At 35.3% G+C, this 20,845-nt stretch overlaps 3 protein-coding genes across 4 annotated transcripts in view; all 3 read right to left on the bottom strand.

Moving 5' to 3' along the window:
• Window positions 1-151: 151 nt before the first annotated feature.
• LOC149130706 (uncharacterized) lies at window positions 152-12,268 on the bottom strand. 2 transcript variants are annotated; one of them, XM_089344514.1, is made up of 4 exons: window positions 11,589-12,268; window positions 11,137-11,377; window positions 5,025-6,115; window positions 152-4,051 (listed from the first exon to the last, which is right to left on the bottom strand). In XM_089344514.1, exon 4 carries the CDS (start codon window positions 3,596-3,598, stop codon window positions 2,462-2,464), a length of 1,137 nt encoding a protein of 378 aa, XP_089200640.1. In that variant the 5' UTR covers window positions 3,599-4,051; window positions 5,025-6,115; window positions 11,137-11,377; window positions 11,589-12,268; the 3' UTR covers window positions 152-2,461. The 2 variants fall into 2 exon arrangements, with proteins under 2 accessions (XP_089200640.1, XP_089200641.1); XM_089344515.1 differs by lacking the exons at window positions 5,025-6,115; window positions 11,137-11,377; window positions 11,589-12,268 and adding an exon at window positions 4,263-4,986.
• Window positions 9,643-20,845, bottom strand: part of LOC149130704 (uncharacterized) — a 44,828-nt gene continuing 33,625 nt past the window's right edge. The window contains exon 10 of the mRNA XM_089343830.1: window positions 9,643-10,963. Within this exon, the coding sequence (XP_089199956.1) occupies window positions 9,788-10,963 (1,176 nt within the window). The 3' untranslated portion in view covers window positions 9,643-9,787. The remainder of the gene's footprint in view (window positions 10,964-20,845) is intronic.
• On the bottom strand, window positions 13,736-17,783 carry LOC149130705 (uncharacterized). The gene has a single exon (XM_089344432.1). The coding sequence runs from the start codon at window positions 17,575-17,577 to the stop codon at window positions 16,021-16,023; it is 1,557 nt and encodes a 518-aa protein (XP_089200558.1). The 5' UTR covers window positions 17,578-17,783; the 3' UTR covers window positions 13,736-16,020.

Below are 20,845 nucleotides of genomic sequence, written 5' to 3'. Positions count from 1 at the left end.
TCTTGGGGAAACTAACAAGGAATCAGTCTATTATGGGGCACTAAACTATACATAAGCCTCGTGTTCTTCCTTTCCATACTTGGGGTCATTGTTTATATACATATTTGATAATTTTACAATATTCCTGTGTATGAAAAAGTCAGAACTCCTGTTGTTGTATAACACATTTAATAAGTGAAGCATTTCAAACATAAGGAACAACAAATATACTGTAATTACATGATGCAATATTCAAGAAAGAGCAATGTGTAGGGTTGCAAGTAGGAGGAAGGTTTTTGCTATAGGGATCCTTACATCACAGAAAGGTGAAAACATGCAAAAAACAAAAAAATCTAACATTTTTGGATATACTATAATTTCAGTTGCCTCGATCAGAGGAATATTGAAAATATACAGCAGACAAGAAACCACCTTTTGCCTTTCTTCCCTCTAAGAATATATCTCTTGTTAAGTCACAATTTTGAGAGAATGACTTATCAAAGATATCACAATGATATGACATTTTTTCTTTGGGTCAAGTGGAAAAAGAACAATCATTGATGCATGAAATTACATCTGCGTTTATTCACGATCTCTGATATGATGTAAATAAATCATTACTAAACCCATATTGTCGCCTGTCTTCTTGATGGACAGCCATCACCCTTCTAGAGTCTGTATAAATGCTGTCATTATTTGGATTAAAAAACAAAACAATTGAATGAATCATTGACAATTTAATGGGCATACAAGTTGCAGAGACTCACATATAAATACACAAATGGAATATCAATCAGATTTTATGAAATATTCGTATAATATTGTCCCCACTTCAGGTTACTATTGTAAGTTACACTTTAACAACAATTTACTGTGTATAGAGATTTAGTGGGTCTGTTCAGTTTGGCCAACAAATTTTTTAATTAATTTTTTTAACCATATAGTTTGAAACTTCGTATACTGGTAGAATATCTCACACAGACCATGGTTTGCTTCAAACATTTCCTGCAAATTTTCTTATTGTAAAGCTGTCGTCTTTGGGAAATCTTAGCCAATACACGAAACTCTCAGGTTTTGACTTACTCTCTAACTTCTAAAATTCTCATCAAACTCAGAGCTTTTGACTGACTCTCCAACTTCTGCCGATAATATATATATATACTCTTTTACTTGTTTCAGTCATTTGACCATAGCCATGCTGGAGCACCGCCTTCAGTGAAGAAAATCGACCGTAGGACTTATTCCTTGTAAGCCTAGTACTTATTCTATCGGTTTCTTTTTGCCGAATCGCTAAGTTACGGGGACGTAAACACACCACAATCGATTGCCAAGCAATGGTGGGGGGACAAGCACAGACACAAACACACATACATATATATGTAAATACATATATACGACAGGCTTCTTTCAGTTTCCGTCTACCAAATCCACTCACAAGGATTTGGTCAGCCCAAGGCTATAGTAGAAGACCCCTGCACAAGATGCCACGCAGTAGGACTGAACCCGGAACCATGTGGTTGGTAAGCAAGCTACTTACCACACAGCCACTCCTACACCTATATATATATATATATATACATATATATGCGTAAAAAAATCTCATCACGCAATTGAACCAATAAAAAAGCTTCTACCTGGTTGCTTAACATGCTAAAAATAGCAGCCAACACATCCCCCTACCTAAATCGCATGCTCATTCTACGTAATGTCCTAGATTACCCCGAAATCTTTGATGATAGGTTTGCTGAATCAGGGTTGATTTGCATTTTGTCTATTTAATGAAAATAATCCTAACCTGGACCCTTGAAAATTTATCTCTGTAAAGTTTAATTCAAAGAAACTATTCTTCATAAACAAACAAGGAAAAAGTCTCCTCTGTTCTGCAATTGGCGGTCATTGTATGCAATATTGCAGTGTATGAAAAAATCAAGACTTTTCTTATTGTATAACATATTTAATATGTGAAGCGTTTAAAAGATAATACATATATATATGCAGAAATTTATGGATGTGATATTCACTACAGAATAATGTGTGGGGTTGTCAAGCAGAAGAGATTAAATATAGGGGTTCTTACACCATCGAAAGGAATCTGCACTCGTAGTTGTGGAGCAAAGAGAGGTAAAAATTGCATAAACAAAACAAGAAAAATATAAACGTTTTAAAATACTTTCGTCATATCTTCCATTGCACGAAGCGCAGGAATATTAAAAATTCATACCAAACAAGAAACTATGTTTTTCATTTCTCTCCTTCATGAATATATTTGTGGTTTCATGAGTTACAATTTTGAGACAATGATTTACCACAGATATGACAATGATATGGTTACTCTCAAGTATGAATATATCCGTGTCTAGTTACGTGACTACTGTGAGAGAATGATTTACCACAGATATCACAGTGATATGGTTTCTCTCCTGTATGAGTACGTTTGTGTCTAGATAAGTTACTACTGTGAGGGAATGATTTACCACAGATATCACAATGATATGGTTTTCTTCCCAGTATGAATACGTTTATGCTCAGTTAAGTGAACACTTTGAGAGAATGATTCACCACAGATATCACAGTGATATGGTTTCTCTCCCGTATGAATATGTTTATGTGTAGTTAAAATACTATTCTTAGAGAATGATTTACCACAGACATCACAATGATATGGTTTCTCTCCTGTATGAGTACGTCTGTGTTTAGTTAAATTAGGGCTGTGAGAGAATGATTTACCACAGATATCACAATGATATGGTTTCTCTCCTGTATGAGTACGTTTGTGTCCAGTTAACTGAATATTTCGAGAGAATGATTTACCACAGACATCACATTGATATGGTTTCTCTCCTGTATGAGTACGTTTGTGTATAGTTAAGTGAATATTTAGAGAGAATGATTTACCACAGACATCACAGTGATATGGTTTCTCTCCTGTATGAATATGCTTGTGTCTAGATAAGCTACTACTCTGAGAGAATGATTTACCACAGATATCACATTGATATGGTTTCTCTCCAGTATGAATACGTTTATGTGTAGTTAAGACAGAACTATGAGAGAATGATTTATTACAGATATCACAGTGATATGGTTCCTCTCCTGTATGAGTACGTTTGTGTCCAGTTAACTGACTATTTTGAGAGTATGATTTACCACAGACATCACAGTGATATGGTTTCTCTCCTGTATGAATACGTTTATGTGTAGTTAAGAAACAACTATGAGAGAATGATTTACCACAGATATCACAATGATATGGTTTCGCTCCTGTATGAGTACGTTTGTGTCTAGATAAGCAACTACTGTGAGAGAATGATTTACCACAGATATCACAGTGATATGGTTTCTCTCCTGTATGAGTATGTTTGTGTCCAGTTAACTGAATATTTTGAGAGAATGATTTACCACAGATATCACATTGATATGGACTTTCTCCTGTATGAATATGTTTGTGTCTAGATAAGCTACTACTTTGAGAGAATGATTTACCACAGATATCACAGTGATATGGTTTCTCTCCTGTATGAATATGTTTATGTATTGTTAATATACATCTATGAGAGAATGATTTACCACAGATATCACAATGATATGGTTTCTCTCCTGTATGAATACGTTTGTGCATAATTAGGTTATATTCTTTAAAAGGACTTTCTGCAGATATCAGTCATATGACCCTATCTCTTTTATCATGTGTTGAGAAGAAATCAATTATATAATTTTCTCACTCTCTTCTATTACTTTCTCTCTCAAATCCCAGTTTATATATTTTTCTTCTTCTTCTTGTACTTTATATCTTACAAACACTTTTACTGCTCTATTTCTGTCCAGTGTTACCTTTCTTCAGCAACACTTCCATAAATTAAATCCAACAGGCACCTCTTCTTGCGACTCCAGTAAGTGATGTTCATAAATTTTGCGAATAATATTATTTCAGAGCAAACGTTTCACAGGAATTCTACCAGAGATTCATAGAAACAATCTAATACATCGTTTTCATATAAAAGTTTCCTTCAGCTTTTAAAACATGTCAGATATTGAGGGGGTCTCTTCTGTTACATCAATGTCATCTGATGTTCTGAAATTATATAGAAACAACAGTGTAAGAAGCAGAGGCTACTGAAAAAATACAGATTCATTTCTATTGAGATAATCTGTAGAAATAAACATTTATCTTAACAACTGAGCTGGATGCCGACAGTTCCATAAAGAATGGCCAATCTTTAAATGTAGATTGAAGATGTGGAAGTGGAACATCCAGGAAGACAGGGTATAAAGTTCTGAAGAACCTTTCAGGTGAGATGACAAAGGGACAAAATTCCTGGCGACTTGCTCTACTCAAGATCTGCACTCCATACCAAAAGTGTTAAGACATCCCTCTGGAGGCAAAAAGCACTTGTGGCCATTCCCCGTAGAAGCAGCCTTGTAAAAGTGCTGTCATGTTAATGGGTCCATGTTATGTCACGTATAAGTGAATAGTCGAGTCGTCACGGAAACAAGCGACTTCTTGATTTGGTTTCGTCGAGTCATAACGAAAAACGCCGTTTTTTAAAATAAATATAAATCTGTCTTCATATATCTTCTGCACCCTGTATATTTGTATACACACACAAAAATGGACCGTCTTTCATTTTTCAACTCCCTTATCAGAGGTCATGAAAATATAAACAAAAACTTTACGGAAATTACCGAACGAAGATGACGAATCCGAGACCAAAAAGCATCGGTTTCTGAACATTTCGGTGGCTGGAGTGTATTTGAGAATATTTCCCCAACTTAAAGACGAAGGAATTAACCTGGCAAGGTACCTTCCGTAGCTAGAAATAGCAGCCAAATCTCACACAATTCATTGAATCCTTCTTCCATTGCTAAAAATAGCAACCCAGTCCTGAGCAAATCATGGACATTTCTCATCCATAGCTAGAAATAGCAGCCAAATCACGGACATCCCTCATTCATAAAACATAAAAGAGAAACAAAGAATTGGCGCGCCAAAAACCGAACGTCTACAGAATTAAAAACATTAAAAGATTTCATAGTAGAATACTTACGGAAATGTTTCGTAAAGGATAGTGTTGTTATATATGTGTGTATCTGGTAGTTGAGAAAGACATTATAAGAATTATAAATGTATTTATAAGAAGATTAAGCGTAATTAACGCAGAGGCAATTTAACCGGATATCAACCTGAAGTGGGAAGTTCGCTCAGTGCGCATGCGTGGTTCCTTTCTTTTAATGTTTGCGGTCGCTTAGGGAAATCATCTTCCTTTACGTATCTCTATAGTGCTGTTGATGTCTGTGTGTCCTTGCAGAGGGACAACATGGTAACGACGTTATTAGGAGAGATCGGGAAGGTGAAAAGGGGGAGGGGTAAAGTGTAGTAGCGGGAAGAAACGGCACGTCAAGCTAAGAGAAGTTAGTATGAGTTAAGGCACTTGTGAACCTGATAGGAGGAATGAAGGGCGGAAATAGACAATTGGGAAATTAGCAATTAGCGATGGCGAAAGGGAAAAGTGACAAAATTGGAAAATGATGGAAGAACTGAAAACAATTATTGAAAAACTGATGAGAAGTTGAAGCATTGTGAAAGGGTGAGGGTTTGGTAGATTGATGAACTGCAAGGAGATTCTTAAAAATTCCTGCAAGTTTTTTTTCCTACTTTTTATCTTTTCAGAATTTTTTTCACTTTTTTTTCGAAAGCTGAAAAAATATTTGAAGGATTCCCTTGCAAGAGTGATACATAAATTTTCAAGGTTTAACGGTTTGATGATTGATTGAATGATAAATAGATAGATAGGCAGGTAGGTAGGTAAACAGATAGATGGGCAGGTAGACAGATGGATGGATGGAGTGATAGACAGGTATGGAGAAAGACAATTTAGTTTCATAGAATATAGATTTTTATTTAGCAACAGTTGTAAGCTATACATAGCAGAATAGATGGATCATTCCACTCGGCACTTGGGTGGGGTGTATCGTTATTAATAATATCCCACAACAGTTGTAGAGTCCATTCTTTTCCAACGAATAACTTTGCGTTCCCAAATTTCTGCCTATGCTGCTTGATGGTGAGGATGCAACCAATCTGGATTGTGTAACCAGATTCATAGGTTATGAAGTGGCTGGTAGGTTTCCCCAAGTTCTGAAATTAGTATTGACAAAAACAGGGTGGGTTTGAGAAGGATCAGAGGATCTTCCAAAATGTATTTTCTCAATTTTATGAAAATAATTCTAATTTGGATCCTTGAAAACGTATCTCCGCAACGATTAATTTAAAGAAACTAGTCTTGGGGAAACGAACAAGGAATCAGTCTATTATGGGGCACTAAACTATACATAAGCCTCGTGTTCTTCCTTTCCGTACTTGGGGTCATTGCTTATATACATATTTGATAACTTTACAATATTCCTGTGTATGAAAAAGTCAGAACTCCTGTTGTTGTATAACACATTTAATAAGTGAAGCATTTCAAACATAAGGAACAACAAATATACTGTAATTACATGATGCAATATTCAAGAAAGAGCAATGTGTAGGGTTGCAAGTAGGAGGAAGGTTTTTGCTATAGGGATCCTTACATCACAGAAAGGTGAAAATTGCAAAAAACAAAACAAAAAAAAAATCTAACATTTTTGGATATACTATAATTTCAGTTGCCTCGATCAGAGGAATATTGAAAATATACAGCAGACAAGAAACCACCTTTTGCCTTTCTTCCCTCTAAGAATATATCTCTTGTTAAGTCACAATTTTGAGAGAATGACTTATCAAAGATATCACAATGATATGACATTTTTTCTTTGGGTCAAGTGGAAAAAGAACAATCATTGATGCATGAAATTACATCTGCGTTTATTCACGATCTCTGATATGATGTAAATAAATCATTACTAAACCCATATTGTCGCCTGTCTTCTTGATGGACAGCCATCACCCTTCTAGAGTCTGTATAAATGCTGTCATTATTTGGATTAAAAAACAAAACAATTGAATGAATCATTGACAATTTAATGGGCATACAAGTTGCAGAGACTCACATATAAATACACAAATGGAATATCAATCAGATTTTATGAAATATTCGTATAATATTGTCCCCACTTCAGGTTACTATTGTAAGTTACACTTTAACAACAATTTACTGTGTATAGAGATTTATTGGGTCTGTTCAGTTTGGCCAACAAATTTTTTAATTAATTTTTTTAACCATATAGTTTGAAACTTCGTATACTGGTAGAATATCTCACACAGACCATGGTTTGCTTCAAACATTTTCGGCAAAATTTCGTATTGTAAAGTTGTCGTCTTTGGGAAATCTTAGCCAATACACGAAACTCTCAGGTTCTCCAACTTCTGCCAATAATATATATATATATATATATATATATATATATATATACTCTTTTACTTGTTTCAGTCATTTGACCATAGCCATGCTGGAGCACCGCCTTCAGTGAAGAAAATCGACCGTAGGACTTATTCCTTGTAAGCCTAGTACTTATTCTATCGGTTTCTTTTTGCCGAATCGCTAAGTTACGGGGACGTAAACACACCACAATCGATTGCCAAGCAATGGTGGGGGGACAAGCACAGACACAAACACACATACATATATATGTAAATACATATATACGACAGGCTTCTTTCAGTTTCCGTCTACCAAATCCACTCACAAGGATTTGGTCAGCCCAAGGCTATAGTAGAAGACCCCTGCACAAGATGCCACGCAGTAGGACTGAACCCGGAACCATGTGGTTGGTAAGCAAGCTACTTACCACACAGCCACTCCTACACCTATATATATATATATATATACATATATATGCGTAAAAAAATCTCATCACGCAATTGAACCAATAAAAAAGCTTCTACCTGGTTGCTTAACATGCTAAAAATAGCAGCCAACACATCCCCCTACCTAAATCGCATGCTCATTCTACGTAATGTCCTAGATTACCCCGAAATCTTTGATGATAGGTTTGCTGAATCAGGGTTGATTTGCATTTTGTCTATTTAATGAAAATAATCCTAACCTGGACCCTTGAAAATTTATCTCTGTAAAGTTTAATTCAAAGAAACTATTCTTCATAAACAAACAAGGAAAAAGTCTCCTCTGTTCTGCAATTGGCGGTCATTGTATGCAATATTGCAGTGTATGAAAAAATCAAGACTTTTCTTATTGTATAACATATTTAATATGTGAAGCGTTTAAAAGATAATACATATATATATGCAGAAATTTATGGATGTGATATTCACTACAGAATAATGTGTGGGGTTGTCAAGCAGAAGAGATTAAATATAGGGGTTCTTACACCATCGAAAGGAATCTGCACTCGTAGTTGTGGAGCAAAGAGAGGTAAAAATTGCATAAACAAAACAAGAAAAATATAAACGTTTTAAAATACTTTCGTCATATCTTCCATTGCACGAAGCGCAGGAATATTAAAAATTCATACCAAACAAGAAACTATGTTTTTCATTTCTCTCCTTCATGAATATATTTGTGGTTTCATGAGTTACAATTTTGAGACAATGATTTACCACAGATATGACAATGATATGGTTACTCTCAAGTATGAATATATCCGTGTCTAGTTACGTGACTACTGTGAGAGAATGATTTACCACAGATATCACAGTGATATGGTTTCTCTCCTGTATGAGTACGTTTGTGTCTAGATAAGTTACTACTGTGAGGGAATGATTTACCACAGATATCACAATGATATGGTTTTCTTCCCAGTATGAATACGTTTATGCTCAGTTAAGTGAACACTTTGAGAGAATGATTCACCACAGATATCACAGTGATATGGTTTCTCTCCCGTATGAATATGTTTATGTGTAGTTAAAATACTATTCTTAGAGAATGATTTACCACAGACATCACAATGATATGGTTTCTCTCCTGTATGAGTACGTCTGTGTTTAGTTAAATTAGGGCTGTGAGAGAATGATTTACCACAGATATCACAATGATATGGTTTCTCTCCTGTATGAGTACGTTTGTGTATAGTTAAGTGAATATTTCGAGAGAATGATTTACCACAGACATCACAGTGATATGGTTTCTCTCCTGTATGAATACGTTTGTGTATAGTTAAGTGAATATTTTGAGAGAATGATTTACCACAGACATCACATTGATATGGTTTCTCTCCTGTATGAGTACGTTTGTGTATAGTTAAGTGAATATTTTGAGAGAATGATTTACCACAGACATCACAGTGATATGGTTTCTCTCCTGTATGAATACGTTTATGTGTAGTTAAGAAACAACTATGAGAGAATGATTTACCACAGATATCACAATGATATGGTTTCTCTCCTGTATGAGTATGTTTGTGTCCAGTTAACTGAATATTTTGAGAGTATGATTTACCACAGACATCACAGTGATATGGTTTCTCTCCTGTATGAATACGTTTATGTGTAGTTAAGAAACAACTATGAGAGAATGATTTACCACAGATATCACAATGATATGGTTTCTCTCCTGTATGAGTACGTTTGTGTCTAGTTAACTGAATATTTTGAGAGAATGATTTACCACAGACATCACAGTGATATGGTTTCTCTCCTGTATGAATACGTTTATGCGTAGTTAAGAAACAACTATGAGAGAATGATTTATTACAGATATCACAGTGATATGGTTTCTCTCCTGTATGAGTATGTTTGTGTCCAGTTAACTGACTATTTTGAGAGTATGATTTACCACAGACATCACAGTGATATGGTTTCTCTCCTGTATGAGTACGTTTGTGTCTAGATAAGTTACTACTGTGAGGGAATGATTTACCACAGATATCACAATGATATGGTTTTCTTCCCAGTATGAATACGTTTATGCTCAGTTAAGTGAACACTTTGAGAGAATGATTCACCACAGATATCACAGTGATATGGTTTCTCTCCCGTATGAATATGTTTATGTGTAGTTAAAATACTATTCTTAGAGAATGATTTACCACAGACATCACAATGATATGGTTTCTCTCCTGTATGAGTACGTCTGTGTTTAGTTAAATTAGGGCTGTGAGAGAATGATTTACCACAGATATCACAATGATATGGTTTCTCTCCTGTATGAGTACGTTTGTGTCCAGTTAACTGAATATTTCGAGAGAATGATTTACCACAGACATCACATTGATATGGTTTCTCTCCTGTATGAGTACGTTTGTGTATAGTTAAGTGAATATTTAGAGAGAATGATTTACCACAGACATCACAGTGATATGGTTTCTCTCCTGTATGAATATGCTTGTGTCTAGATAAGCTACTACTCTGAGAGAATGATTTACCACAGATATCACATTGATATGGTTTCTCTCCAGTATGAATACGTTTATGTGTAGTTAAGACAGAACTATGAGAGAATGATTTATTACAGATATCACAGTGATATGGTTCCTCTCCTGTATGAGTACGTTTGTGTCCAGTTAACTGACTATTTTGAGAGTATGATTTACCACAGACATCACAGTGATATGGTTTCTCTCCTGTATGAATACGTTTATGTGTAGTTAAGAAACAACTATGAGAGAATGATTTACCACAGACATCACAGTGATATGGTTTCGCTCCTGTATGAGTACGTTTGTGTCTAGATAAGCAACTACTGTGAGAGAATGATTTACCACAGATATCACAGTGATATGGTTTCTCTCCTGTATGAGTATGTTTGTGTCCAGTTAACTGAATATTTTGAGAGAATGATTTACCACAGATATCACATTGATATGGACTTTCTCCTGTATGAATATGTTTGTGTCTAGATAAGCTACTACTTTGAGAGAATGATTTACCACAGATATCACAGTGATATGGTTTCTCTCCTGTATGAATATGTTTATGTATTGTTAATATACATCTATGAGAGAATGATTTACCACAGATATCACAATGATATGGTTTCTCTCCTGTATGAATACGTTTGTGCATAATTAGGTTATATTCTTTAAAAGGACTTTCTGCAGATATCAGTCATATGACCCTATCTCTTTTATCATGTGTTGAGAAGAAATCAATTATATAATTTTCTCACTCTCTTCTATTACTTTCTCTCTCAAATCCCAGTTTATATATTTTTCTTCTTCTTCTTGTACTTTATATCTTACAAACACTTTTACTGCTCTATTTCTGTCCAGTGTTACCTTTCTTCAGCAACACTTCCATAAATTAAATCCAACAGGCACCTCTTCTTGCGACTCCAGTAAGTGATGTTCATAAATTTTGCGAATAATATTATTTCAGAGCAAACGTTTCACAGGAATTCTACCAGAGATTCATAGAAACAATCTAATACATCGTTTTCATATAAAAGTTTCCTTCAGCTTTTAAAACATGTCAGATATTGAGGGGGTCTCTTCTGTTACATCAATGTCATCTGATGTTCTGAAATTATATAGAAACAACAGTGTAAGAAGCAGAGGCTACTGAAAAAATACAGATTCATTTCTATTGAGATAATCTGTAGAAATAAACATTTATCTTAACAACTGAGCTGGATGCCGACAGTTCCATAAAGAATGGCCAATCTTTAAATGTAGATTGAAGATGTGGAAGTGGAACATCCAGGAAGACAGGGTATAAAGTTCTGAAGAACCTTTCAGGTGAGATGACAAAGGGACAAAATTCCTGGCGACTTGCTCTACTCAAGATCTGCACTCCATACCAAAAGTGTTAAGACATCCCTCTGGAGGCAAAAAGCACTTGTGGCCATTCCCCGTAGAAGCAGCCTTGTAAAAGTGCTGTCATGTTAATGGGTCCATGTTATGTCACGTATAAGTGAATAGTCGAGTCGTCACGGAAACAAGCGACTTCTTGATTTGGTTTCGTCGAGTCATAACGAAAAACGCCGTTTTTTAAAATAAATATAAATCTGTCTTCATATATCTTCTGCACCCTGTATATTTGTATACACACACAAAAATGGACCGTCTTTCATTTTTCAACTCCCTTATCAGAGGTCATGAAAATATAAACAAAAACTTTACGGAAATTACCGAACGAAGATGACGAATCCGAGACCAAAAAGCATCGGTTTCTGAACATTTCGGTGGCTGGAGTGTATTTGAGAATATTTCCCCAACTTAAAGACGAAGGAATTAACCTGGCAAGGTACCTTCCGTAGCTAGAAATAGCAGCCAAATCTCACACAATTCATTGAATCCTTCTTCCATTGCTAAAAATAGCAACCCAGTCCTGAGCAAATCATGGACATTTCTCATCCATAGCTAGAAATAGCAGCCAAATCACGGACATGCATCATTCATAAAACATAAAAGAGAAACAAAGAATTGGCGCGCCAAAAACCGAACGTCTACAGAATTAAAAACATTAAAAGATTTCATAGTAGAATACTTACGGAAATGTTTCGTAAAGGATAGTGTTGTTATATATGTGTGTATCTGGTAGTTGAGAAAGACATTATAAGAATTATAAATGTATTTATAAGAAGATTAAGCGTAATTAACGCAGAGGCAATTTAACCGGATATCAACCTGAAGTGGGAAGTTCGCTCAGTGCGCATGCGTGGTTCCTTTCTTTTAATGTTTGCGGTCGCTTAGGGAAATCATCTTCCTTTACGTATCTCTATACTGCTGTTGATGTCTGTGTGTCCTTGCAGAGGGACAACATGGTAACGACGTTATTAGGAGAGATCGGGAAGGTGAAAAGGGGGAGGGGTAAAGTGTAGTAGCGGGAAGAAACAGCACGTCAAGCTAAGAGAAGTTAGTATGAGTTAAGGCACTTGTGAACCTGATAGGAGGAATGAAGGGCGGAAATAGACAATTGGGAAATTAGCAATTAGCGATGGCGAAAGGGAAAAGTGACAAAATTGGAAAATGATGGAAGAACTGAAAACAATTATTGAAAAACTGATGAGAAGTTGAAGCATTGTGAAAGGGTGAGGGTTTGGTAGATTGATGAACTGCAAGGAGATTCTTAAAAATTCCTGCAAGTTTTTTTTCCTACTTTTTATCTTTTCAGAATTTTTTTCACTTTTTTTTCGAAAGCTGAAAAAATATTTGAAGGATTCCCTTGCAAGAGTGATACATAAATTTTCAAGGTTTAACGGTTTGATGATTGATTGAATGATAAATAGATAGATAGGCAGGTAGGTAGGTAAACAGATAGATGGGCAGGTAGACAGATGGATGGATGGAGTGATAGACAGGTATGGAGAAAGACAATTTAGTTTCATAGAATATAGATTTTTATTTAGCAACAGTTGTAAGCTATACATAGCAGAATAGATGGATCATTCCACTCGGCACTTGGGTGGGGTGTATCGTTATTAATAATATCCCACAACAGTTGTAGAGTCCATTCTTTTCCAACGAATAACTTTGCGTTCCCAAATTTCTGCCTATGCTGCTTGATGGTGAGGATGCAACCAATCTGGATTGTGTAACCAGATTCATAGGTTATGAAGTGGCTGGTAGGTTTCCCCAAGTTCTGAAATTAGTATTGACAAAAACAGGGTGGGTTTGAGAAGGATCAGAGGATCTTCCAAAATGTATTTTCTCAATTTTATGAAAATAATTCTAATTTGGATCCTTGAAAACGTATCTCCGCAACGATTAATTTAAAGAAACTAGTCTTGGGGAAACGAACAAGGAATCAGTCTATTATGGGGCACTAAACTATACATAAGCCTCGTGTTCTTCCTTTCCGTACTTGGGGTCATTGCTTATATACATATTTGATAACTTTACAATATTCCTGTGTATGAAAAAGTCAGAACTCCTGTTGTTGTATAACACATTTAATAAGTGAAGCATTTCAAACATAAGGAACAACAAATATACTGTAATTACATGATGCAATATTCAAGAAAGAGCAATGTGTAGGGTTGCAAGTAGGAGGAAGGTTTTTGCTATAGGGATCCTTACATCACAGAAAGGTGAAAATTGCAAAAAACAAAACAAAAAAAAAATCTAACATTTTTGGATATACTATAATTTCAGTTGCCTCGATCAGAGGAATATTGAAAATATACAGCAGACAAGAAACCACCTTTTGCCTTTCTTCCCTCTAAGAATATATCTCTTGTTAAGTCACAATTTTGAGAGAATGACTTATCAAAGATATCACAATGATATGACATTTTTTCTTTGGGTCAAGTGGAAAAAGAACAATCATTGATGCATGAAATTACATCTGCGTTTATTCACGATCTCTGATATGATGTAAATAAATCATTACTAAACCCATATTGTCGCCTGTCTTCTTGATGGACAGCCATCACCCTTCTAGAGTCTGTATAAATGCTGTCATTATTTGGATTAAAAAACAAAACAATTGAATGAATCATTGACAATTTAATGGGCATACAAGTTGCAGAGACTCACATATAAATACACAAATGGAATATCAATCAGATTTTATGAAATATTCGTATAATATTGTCCCCACTTCAGGTTACTATTGTAAGTTACACTTTAACAACAATTTACTGTGTATAGAGATTTATTGGGTCTGTTCAGTTTGGCCAACAAATTTTTTAATTAATTTTTTTAACCATATAGTTTGAAACTTCGTATACTGGTAGAATATCTCACACAGACCATGGTTTGCTTCAAACATTTTCGGCAAAATTTCGTATTGTAAAGTTGTCGTCTTTGGGAAATCTTAGCCAATACACGAAACTCTCAGGTTCTCCAACTTCTGCCAATAATATATATATATATATATATATATATATATATATATACTCTTTTACTTGTTTCAGTCATTTGACCATAGCCATGCTGGAGCACCGCCTTCAGTGAAGAAAATCGACCGTAGGACTTATTCCTTGTAAGCCTAGTACTTATTCTATCGGTTTCTTTTTGCCGAATCGCTAAGTTACGGGGACGTAAACACACCACAATCGATTGCCAAGCAATGGTGGGGGGACAAGCACAGACACAAACACACATACATATATATGTAAATACATATATACGACAGGCTTCTTTCAGTTTCCGTCTACCAAATCCACTCACAAGGATTTGGTCAGCCCAAGGCTATAGTAGAAGACCCCTGCACAAGATGCCACGCAGTAGGACTGAACCCGGAACCATGTGGTTGGTAAGCAAGCTACTTACCACACAGCCACTCCTACACCTATATATATATATATATATACATATATATGCGTAAAAAAATCTCATCACGCAATTGAACCAATAAAAAAGCTTCTACCTGGTTGCTTAACATGCTAAAAATAGCAGCCAACACATCCCCCTACCTAAATCGCATGCTCATTCTACGTAATGTCCTAGATTACCCCGAAATCTTTGATGATAGGTTTGCTGAATCAGGGTTGATTTGCATTTTGTCTATTTAATGAAAATAATCCTAACCTGGACCCTTGAAAATTTATCTCTGTAAAGTTTAATTCAAAGAAACTATTCTTCATAAACAAACAAGGAAAAAGTCTCCTCTGTTCTGCAATTGGCGGTCATTGTATGCAATATTGCAGTGTATGAAAAAATCAAGACTTTTCTTATTGTATAACATATTTAATATGTGAAGCGTTTAAAAGATAATACATATATATATGCAGAAATTTATGGATGTGATATTCACTACAGAATAATGTGTGGGGTTGTCAAGCAGAAGAGATTAAATATAGGGGTTCTTACACCATCGAAAGGAATCTGCACTCGTAGTTGTGGAGCAAAGAGAGGTAAAAATTGCATAAACAAAACAAGAAAAATATAAACGTTTTAAAATACTTTCGTCATATCTTCCATTGCACGAAGCGCAGGAATATTAAAAATTCATACCAAACAAGAAACTATGTTTTTCATTTCTCTCCTTCATGAATATATTTGTGGTTTCATGAGTTACAATTTTGAGACAATGATTTACCACAGATATGACAATGATATGGTTACTCTCAAGTATGAATATATCCGTGTCTAGTTACGTGACTACTGTGAGAGAATGATTTACCACAGATATCACAGTGATATGGTTTCTCTCCTGTATGAGTACGTTTGTGTCTAGATAAGTTACTACTGTGAGGGAATGATTTACCACAGATATCACAATGATATGGTTTTCTTCCCAGTATGAATACGTTTATGCTCAGTTAAGTGAACACTTTGAGAGAATGATTCACCACAGATATCACAGTGATATGGTTTCTCTCCCGTATGAATATGTTTATGTGTAGTTAAAATACTATTCTTAGAGAATGATTTACCACAGACATCACAATGATATGGTTTCTCTCCTGTATGAGTACGTCTGTGTTTAGTTAAATTAGGGCTGTGAGAGAATGATTTACCACAGATATCACAATGATATGGTTTCTCTCCTGTATGAGTACGTTTGTGTATAGTTAAGTGAATATTTCGAGAGAATGATTTACCACAGACATCACAGTGATATGGTTTCTCTCCTGTATGAATACGTTTGTGTATAGTTAAGTGAATATTTTGAGAGAATGATTTACCACAGACATCACATTGATATGGTTTCTCTCCTGTATGAGTACGTTTGTGTATAGTTAAGTGAATATTTTGAGAGAATGATTTACCACAGACATCACAGTGATATGGTTTCTCTCCTGTATGAATACGTTTATGTGTAGTTAAGAAACAACTATGAGAGAATGATTTACCACAGATATCACAATGATATGGTTTCTCTCCTGTATGAGTATGTTTGTGTCCAGTTAACTGAATATTTTGAGAGTATGATTTACCACAGACATCACAGTGATATGGTTTCTCTCCTGTATGAATACGTTTATGTGTAGTTAAGAAACAACTATGAGAGAATGATTTACCACAGATATCACAATGATATGGTTTCTCTCCTGTATGAGTACGTTTGTGTCTAGTTAACTGAATATTTTGAGAGAATGATTTACCACAGACATCACAGTGATATGGTTTCTCTCCTGTATGAATACGTTTATGCGTAGTTAAGAAACAACTATGAGAGAATGATTTATTACAGATATCACAGTGATATGGTTTCTCTCCTGTATGAGTACGTTTGTGTCCAGTTAACTGACTATTTTGAGAGTATGATTTACCACAGACATCACAGTGATATGGTTTCTCTCCTGTATGAATACGTTTATGTGTAGTTAAGAAACAACTATGAGAGAATGATTTACCACAGACATCACAGTGATATGGTTTCTCTCCTGTATGAATACGTTTATGTGTAGTTAAGAAACGACTATGAGAGAATGATTTACCACAGACATCACAGTGATATGGTTTCGCTCCTGTATGAGTACGTTTGTGTCTAGATAAGCAACTACTGTGAGAGAATGATTTACCACAGATATCACAGTGATATGGTTTCTCTCCTGTATGAGTATGTTTGTGTCCAGTTAACCGAATATTTTGAGAGAATGATTTACCACAGATATCACATTGATATGGACTTTCTCCTGTATGAATATGTTTGTGTCTAGATAAGCTACTACTTTGAGAGAATGATTTACCACAGATATCACAGTGATATGGTTTCTCTCCTGTATGAATATGTTTATGTATTGTTAAGATACATCTATGAGAGAATGATTTATCACAGATATCACAATGATATGGTTTCTCTCCTGTATGAATACGTTTGTGCATAATTAGGTTATATTCTTTAAAAGGACTTTCTGCAGATATCAGTCATATGACCCTATCTCTTTTATCATGTGTTGAGAAGAAATCAATTATATAATTTTCTCACTCTCTTCTATTACTTTCTCTCTCAAATCCCAGTTTATATATTTTTCTTCTTCTTCTTGTACCTTATATCTTACAAACACTTTTACTGCTCTATTTCTGTCCAGTGTTACCTTTCTTCAGCAACACTTCCATAAATTAAATCCAACAGGCACCTCTTCTTGCGACTCCAGTAAGTGATGTTCATAAATTTTGCGAATAATATTATTTCAGAGCAAACGTTTCACAGGAATTCTACCAGAGATTCATAGAAACAATCTAATACATCGTTTTCATATAAAAGTTTCCTTCAGCTTTTAAAACATGTCAGATATTGAGGGGGTCTCTTCTGTTACATCAATGTCATCTGATGTTCTGAAATTATATAGAAACAACAGTGTAAGAAGCAGAGGCTACTGAAAAAATACAGATTCATTTCTATTGAGATAATCTGTAGAAATAAACATTTATCTTAACAACTGAGCTGGATGCCGACAGTTCCATAAAGAATGGCCAATCTTTAAATGTAGATTGAAGATGTGGAAGTGGAACATCCAGGAAGACAGGGTATAAAGTTCTGAAGAACCTTTCAGGTGAGATGACAAAGGGACAAAATTCCTGGCGACTTGCTCTACTCAAGATCTGCAGTCCATACCAAAAGTGTTAAGACATCCCTCTGGAGGCAAAAAGCACTTGTGGCCATTCCCCGTAGAAGCAGCCTTGTAAAAGTGCTGTCATGTTAATGGGTCCATGTTACGTCACGTATAAGTGAATAGTCGAGTCGTCACGGAAACAAGCGACTTCTTGATTTGGTTTCGTCGAGTCATAACGAAAAACGCCGTTTTTTAAAATAAATATAAATCTGTCTTCATATATCTTCTGCACCCTGCATATTTGTATACACACACAAAAATGGACCGTCTTTCATTTTTCAACTCCCTTATCAGAGGTCATGAAAATATAAACAAAAACTTTAACGGAAATTACCGAACGAAGATGACGAATCCGAGACCAAAAAGCATCGGTTTCTGAACATTTCGGTGGCTGGAGTGTATTTGAGAATATTTCCCCAACTTAAAGACGAAGGAATTAACCTGGCAAGGTACCTTCCGTAGCTAGAAATAGCAGCCAAATCTCACACAATTCATTGAATCCTTCTTCCATTGCTAAAAATAGCAACCCAGTCCTGAGCAAATCATGGACATTTCTCATCCATAGCTAGAAATAGCAGCCAAATCACGGACATGCATCATTCATAAAACATAAAAGAGAAACAAAGAATTGGCGCGCCAAAAACCGAACGTCTACAGAATTAAAAACATTAAAAGATTTCATAGTAGAATACTTACGGAAATGTTTCGTAAAGGATAGTGTTGTTATATATGTGTGTATCTGGTAGTTGAGAAAGACATTTTAAGAATTATAAATGTATTTATAAGAAGATTAAGCGTAATTAACGCAGAGGCAATTTAACCGGATATCAACCTGAAGTGGGAAGTTCGCTCAGTGCGCATGCGTGGTTCCTTTCTTTTAATGTTTGTGGTCGCTTAGGGAAATCATCTTCCTTTACGTATCTCTATAGTGCTGTTGATGTCTGTGTGTCCTTGCAGAGGGACAACATGGTAACGACGTTATTAGGAGAGATCGGGAAGGTGAAAAGGGGGAGGGGTAAAGTGTAGTAGCGGGAAGAAACGGCACGTCAAGCTAAGAGAAGTTAGTATGAGTTAAGGCACTTGTGAACCTGATAGGAGGAATGAAGGGCGGAAATAGACAATTGGGAAATTAGCAATTAGCGATGGCGAAAGGGAAAAGTGACAAAATTGGAAAATGATGGAAGAACTGAAAACAATTATTGAAAAACTGATGAGAAGTTGAAGCATTGTGAAAGGGTGAGGGTTTGGTAGATGGATGAACTGCAAGGAGATTCTTAAAAATTCCTGCAAGTTTTTTTTCCTACTTTTTATCTTTTCAGAATTTTTTTCACTTTTTTTTCGAAAGCTGAAAAAATATTTGAAGGATTCCCTTGCAAGAGTGATACATAAATTTTCAAGGTTTAACGGTTTGATGATTGATTGAATGATAAATAGATAGATAGGCAGGTAGGTAGGTAAACAGATAGATGGGCAGGTAGACAGATGGATGGATGGAGTGATAGACAGGTATGGAGAAAGACAATTTAGTTTCATAGAATATAGATTTTTATTTAGCAACAGTTGTAAGCTATACATAGCAGAATAGATGGATCATTCCACTCGGCACTTGGGTGGGGTGTATCGTTATTAATAATATCCCACAACAGTTGTAGAGTCCATTCTTTTCCAACGAATAACTTTGCGTTCCCAAATTTCTGCCTATGCTGCTTGATGGTGAGGATGCAACCAATCTGGATTGTGTAACCAGATTCATAGGTTATGAAGTGGCTGGTAGGTTTCCCCAAGTTCTGAAATTAGTATTGACAAAAACAGGGTGGGTTTGAGAAGGATCAGAGGATCTTCCAAAATGTATTTTCTCAATTTTATGAAAATAATTCTAATTTGGATCCTTGAAAACGTATCTCCGCAACGATTAATTTAAAGAAACTAGTCTTGGGGAAACGAACAAGGAATCAGTCTATTATGGGGCACTAAACTATACATAAGCCTCGTGTTCTTCCTTTCCGTACTTGGGGTCATTGCTTATATACATATTTGATAACTTTACAATATTCCTGTGTATGAAAAAGTCAGAACTCCTGTTGTTGTATAACACATTTAATAAGTGAAGCATTTCAAACATAAGGAACAACAAATATACTGTAATTACATGATGCAATATTCAAGAAAGAGCAATGTGTAGGGTTGCAAGTAGGAGGAAGGTTTTTGCTATAGGGATCCTTACATCACAGAAAGGTGAAAATTGCAAAAAACAAAAAAAAAAAAAAAATCTAACATTTTTGGATATACTATAATTTCAGTTGCCTCAATCAGAGGAATATTGAAAATATACAGCAGACAAGAAACCACCTTTTGCCTTTCTTCCCTCTAAGAATATATCTCTTGTTAAGTCACAATTTTGAGAGAATGATTTATCATAGATATCACAATGATATGACTTTTTTTCTTTGGGTCAAGTGGAAAAAGAACAATCATTGATGCACGAAATTACATCTGCGTTTATTCACGATCTCTGATATGATGTAAATAAATCATTA

The sequence above is a fragment of the Octopus bimaculoides genome, chromosome 28 (assembly GCF_046866305.1).
Source record: "Octopus bimaculoides isolate indiv1 chromosome 28, ASM4686630v1, whole genome shotgun sequence".
Taxonomy (NCBI): domain Eukaryota; kingdom Metazoa; phylum Mollusca; class Cephalopoda; order Octopoda; family Octopodidae; genus Octopus; species Octopus bimaculoides.
The sequence above is the reverse complement of the archived record's forward strand: the minus strand, read 5'-3'. Positions and strand labels throughout refer to the sequence as shown.

What these genes read in the sequence shown, in the direction of transcription:
- LOC149130706 (XM_089344514.1), bottom strand. Translation starts at nt 3,598, where the DNA reads ATGCACAAACGTATTCATACAGGAGAGAAACCATATCATTGTGATATC.
- LOC149130705 (XM_089344432.1), bottom strand. Translation starts at nt 17,577, where the DNA reads ATGCACAAACGTATTCATACAGGAGAGAAACCATATCATTGTGATATC.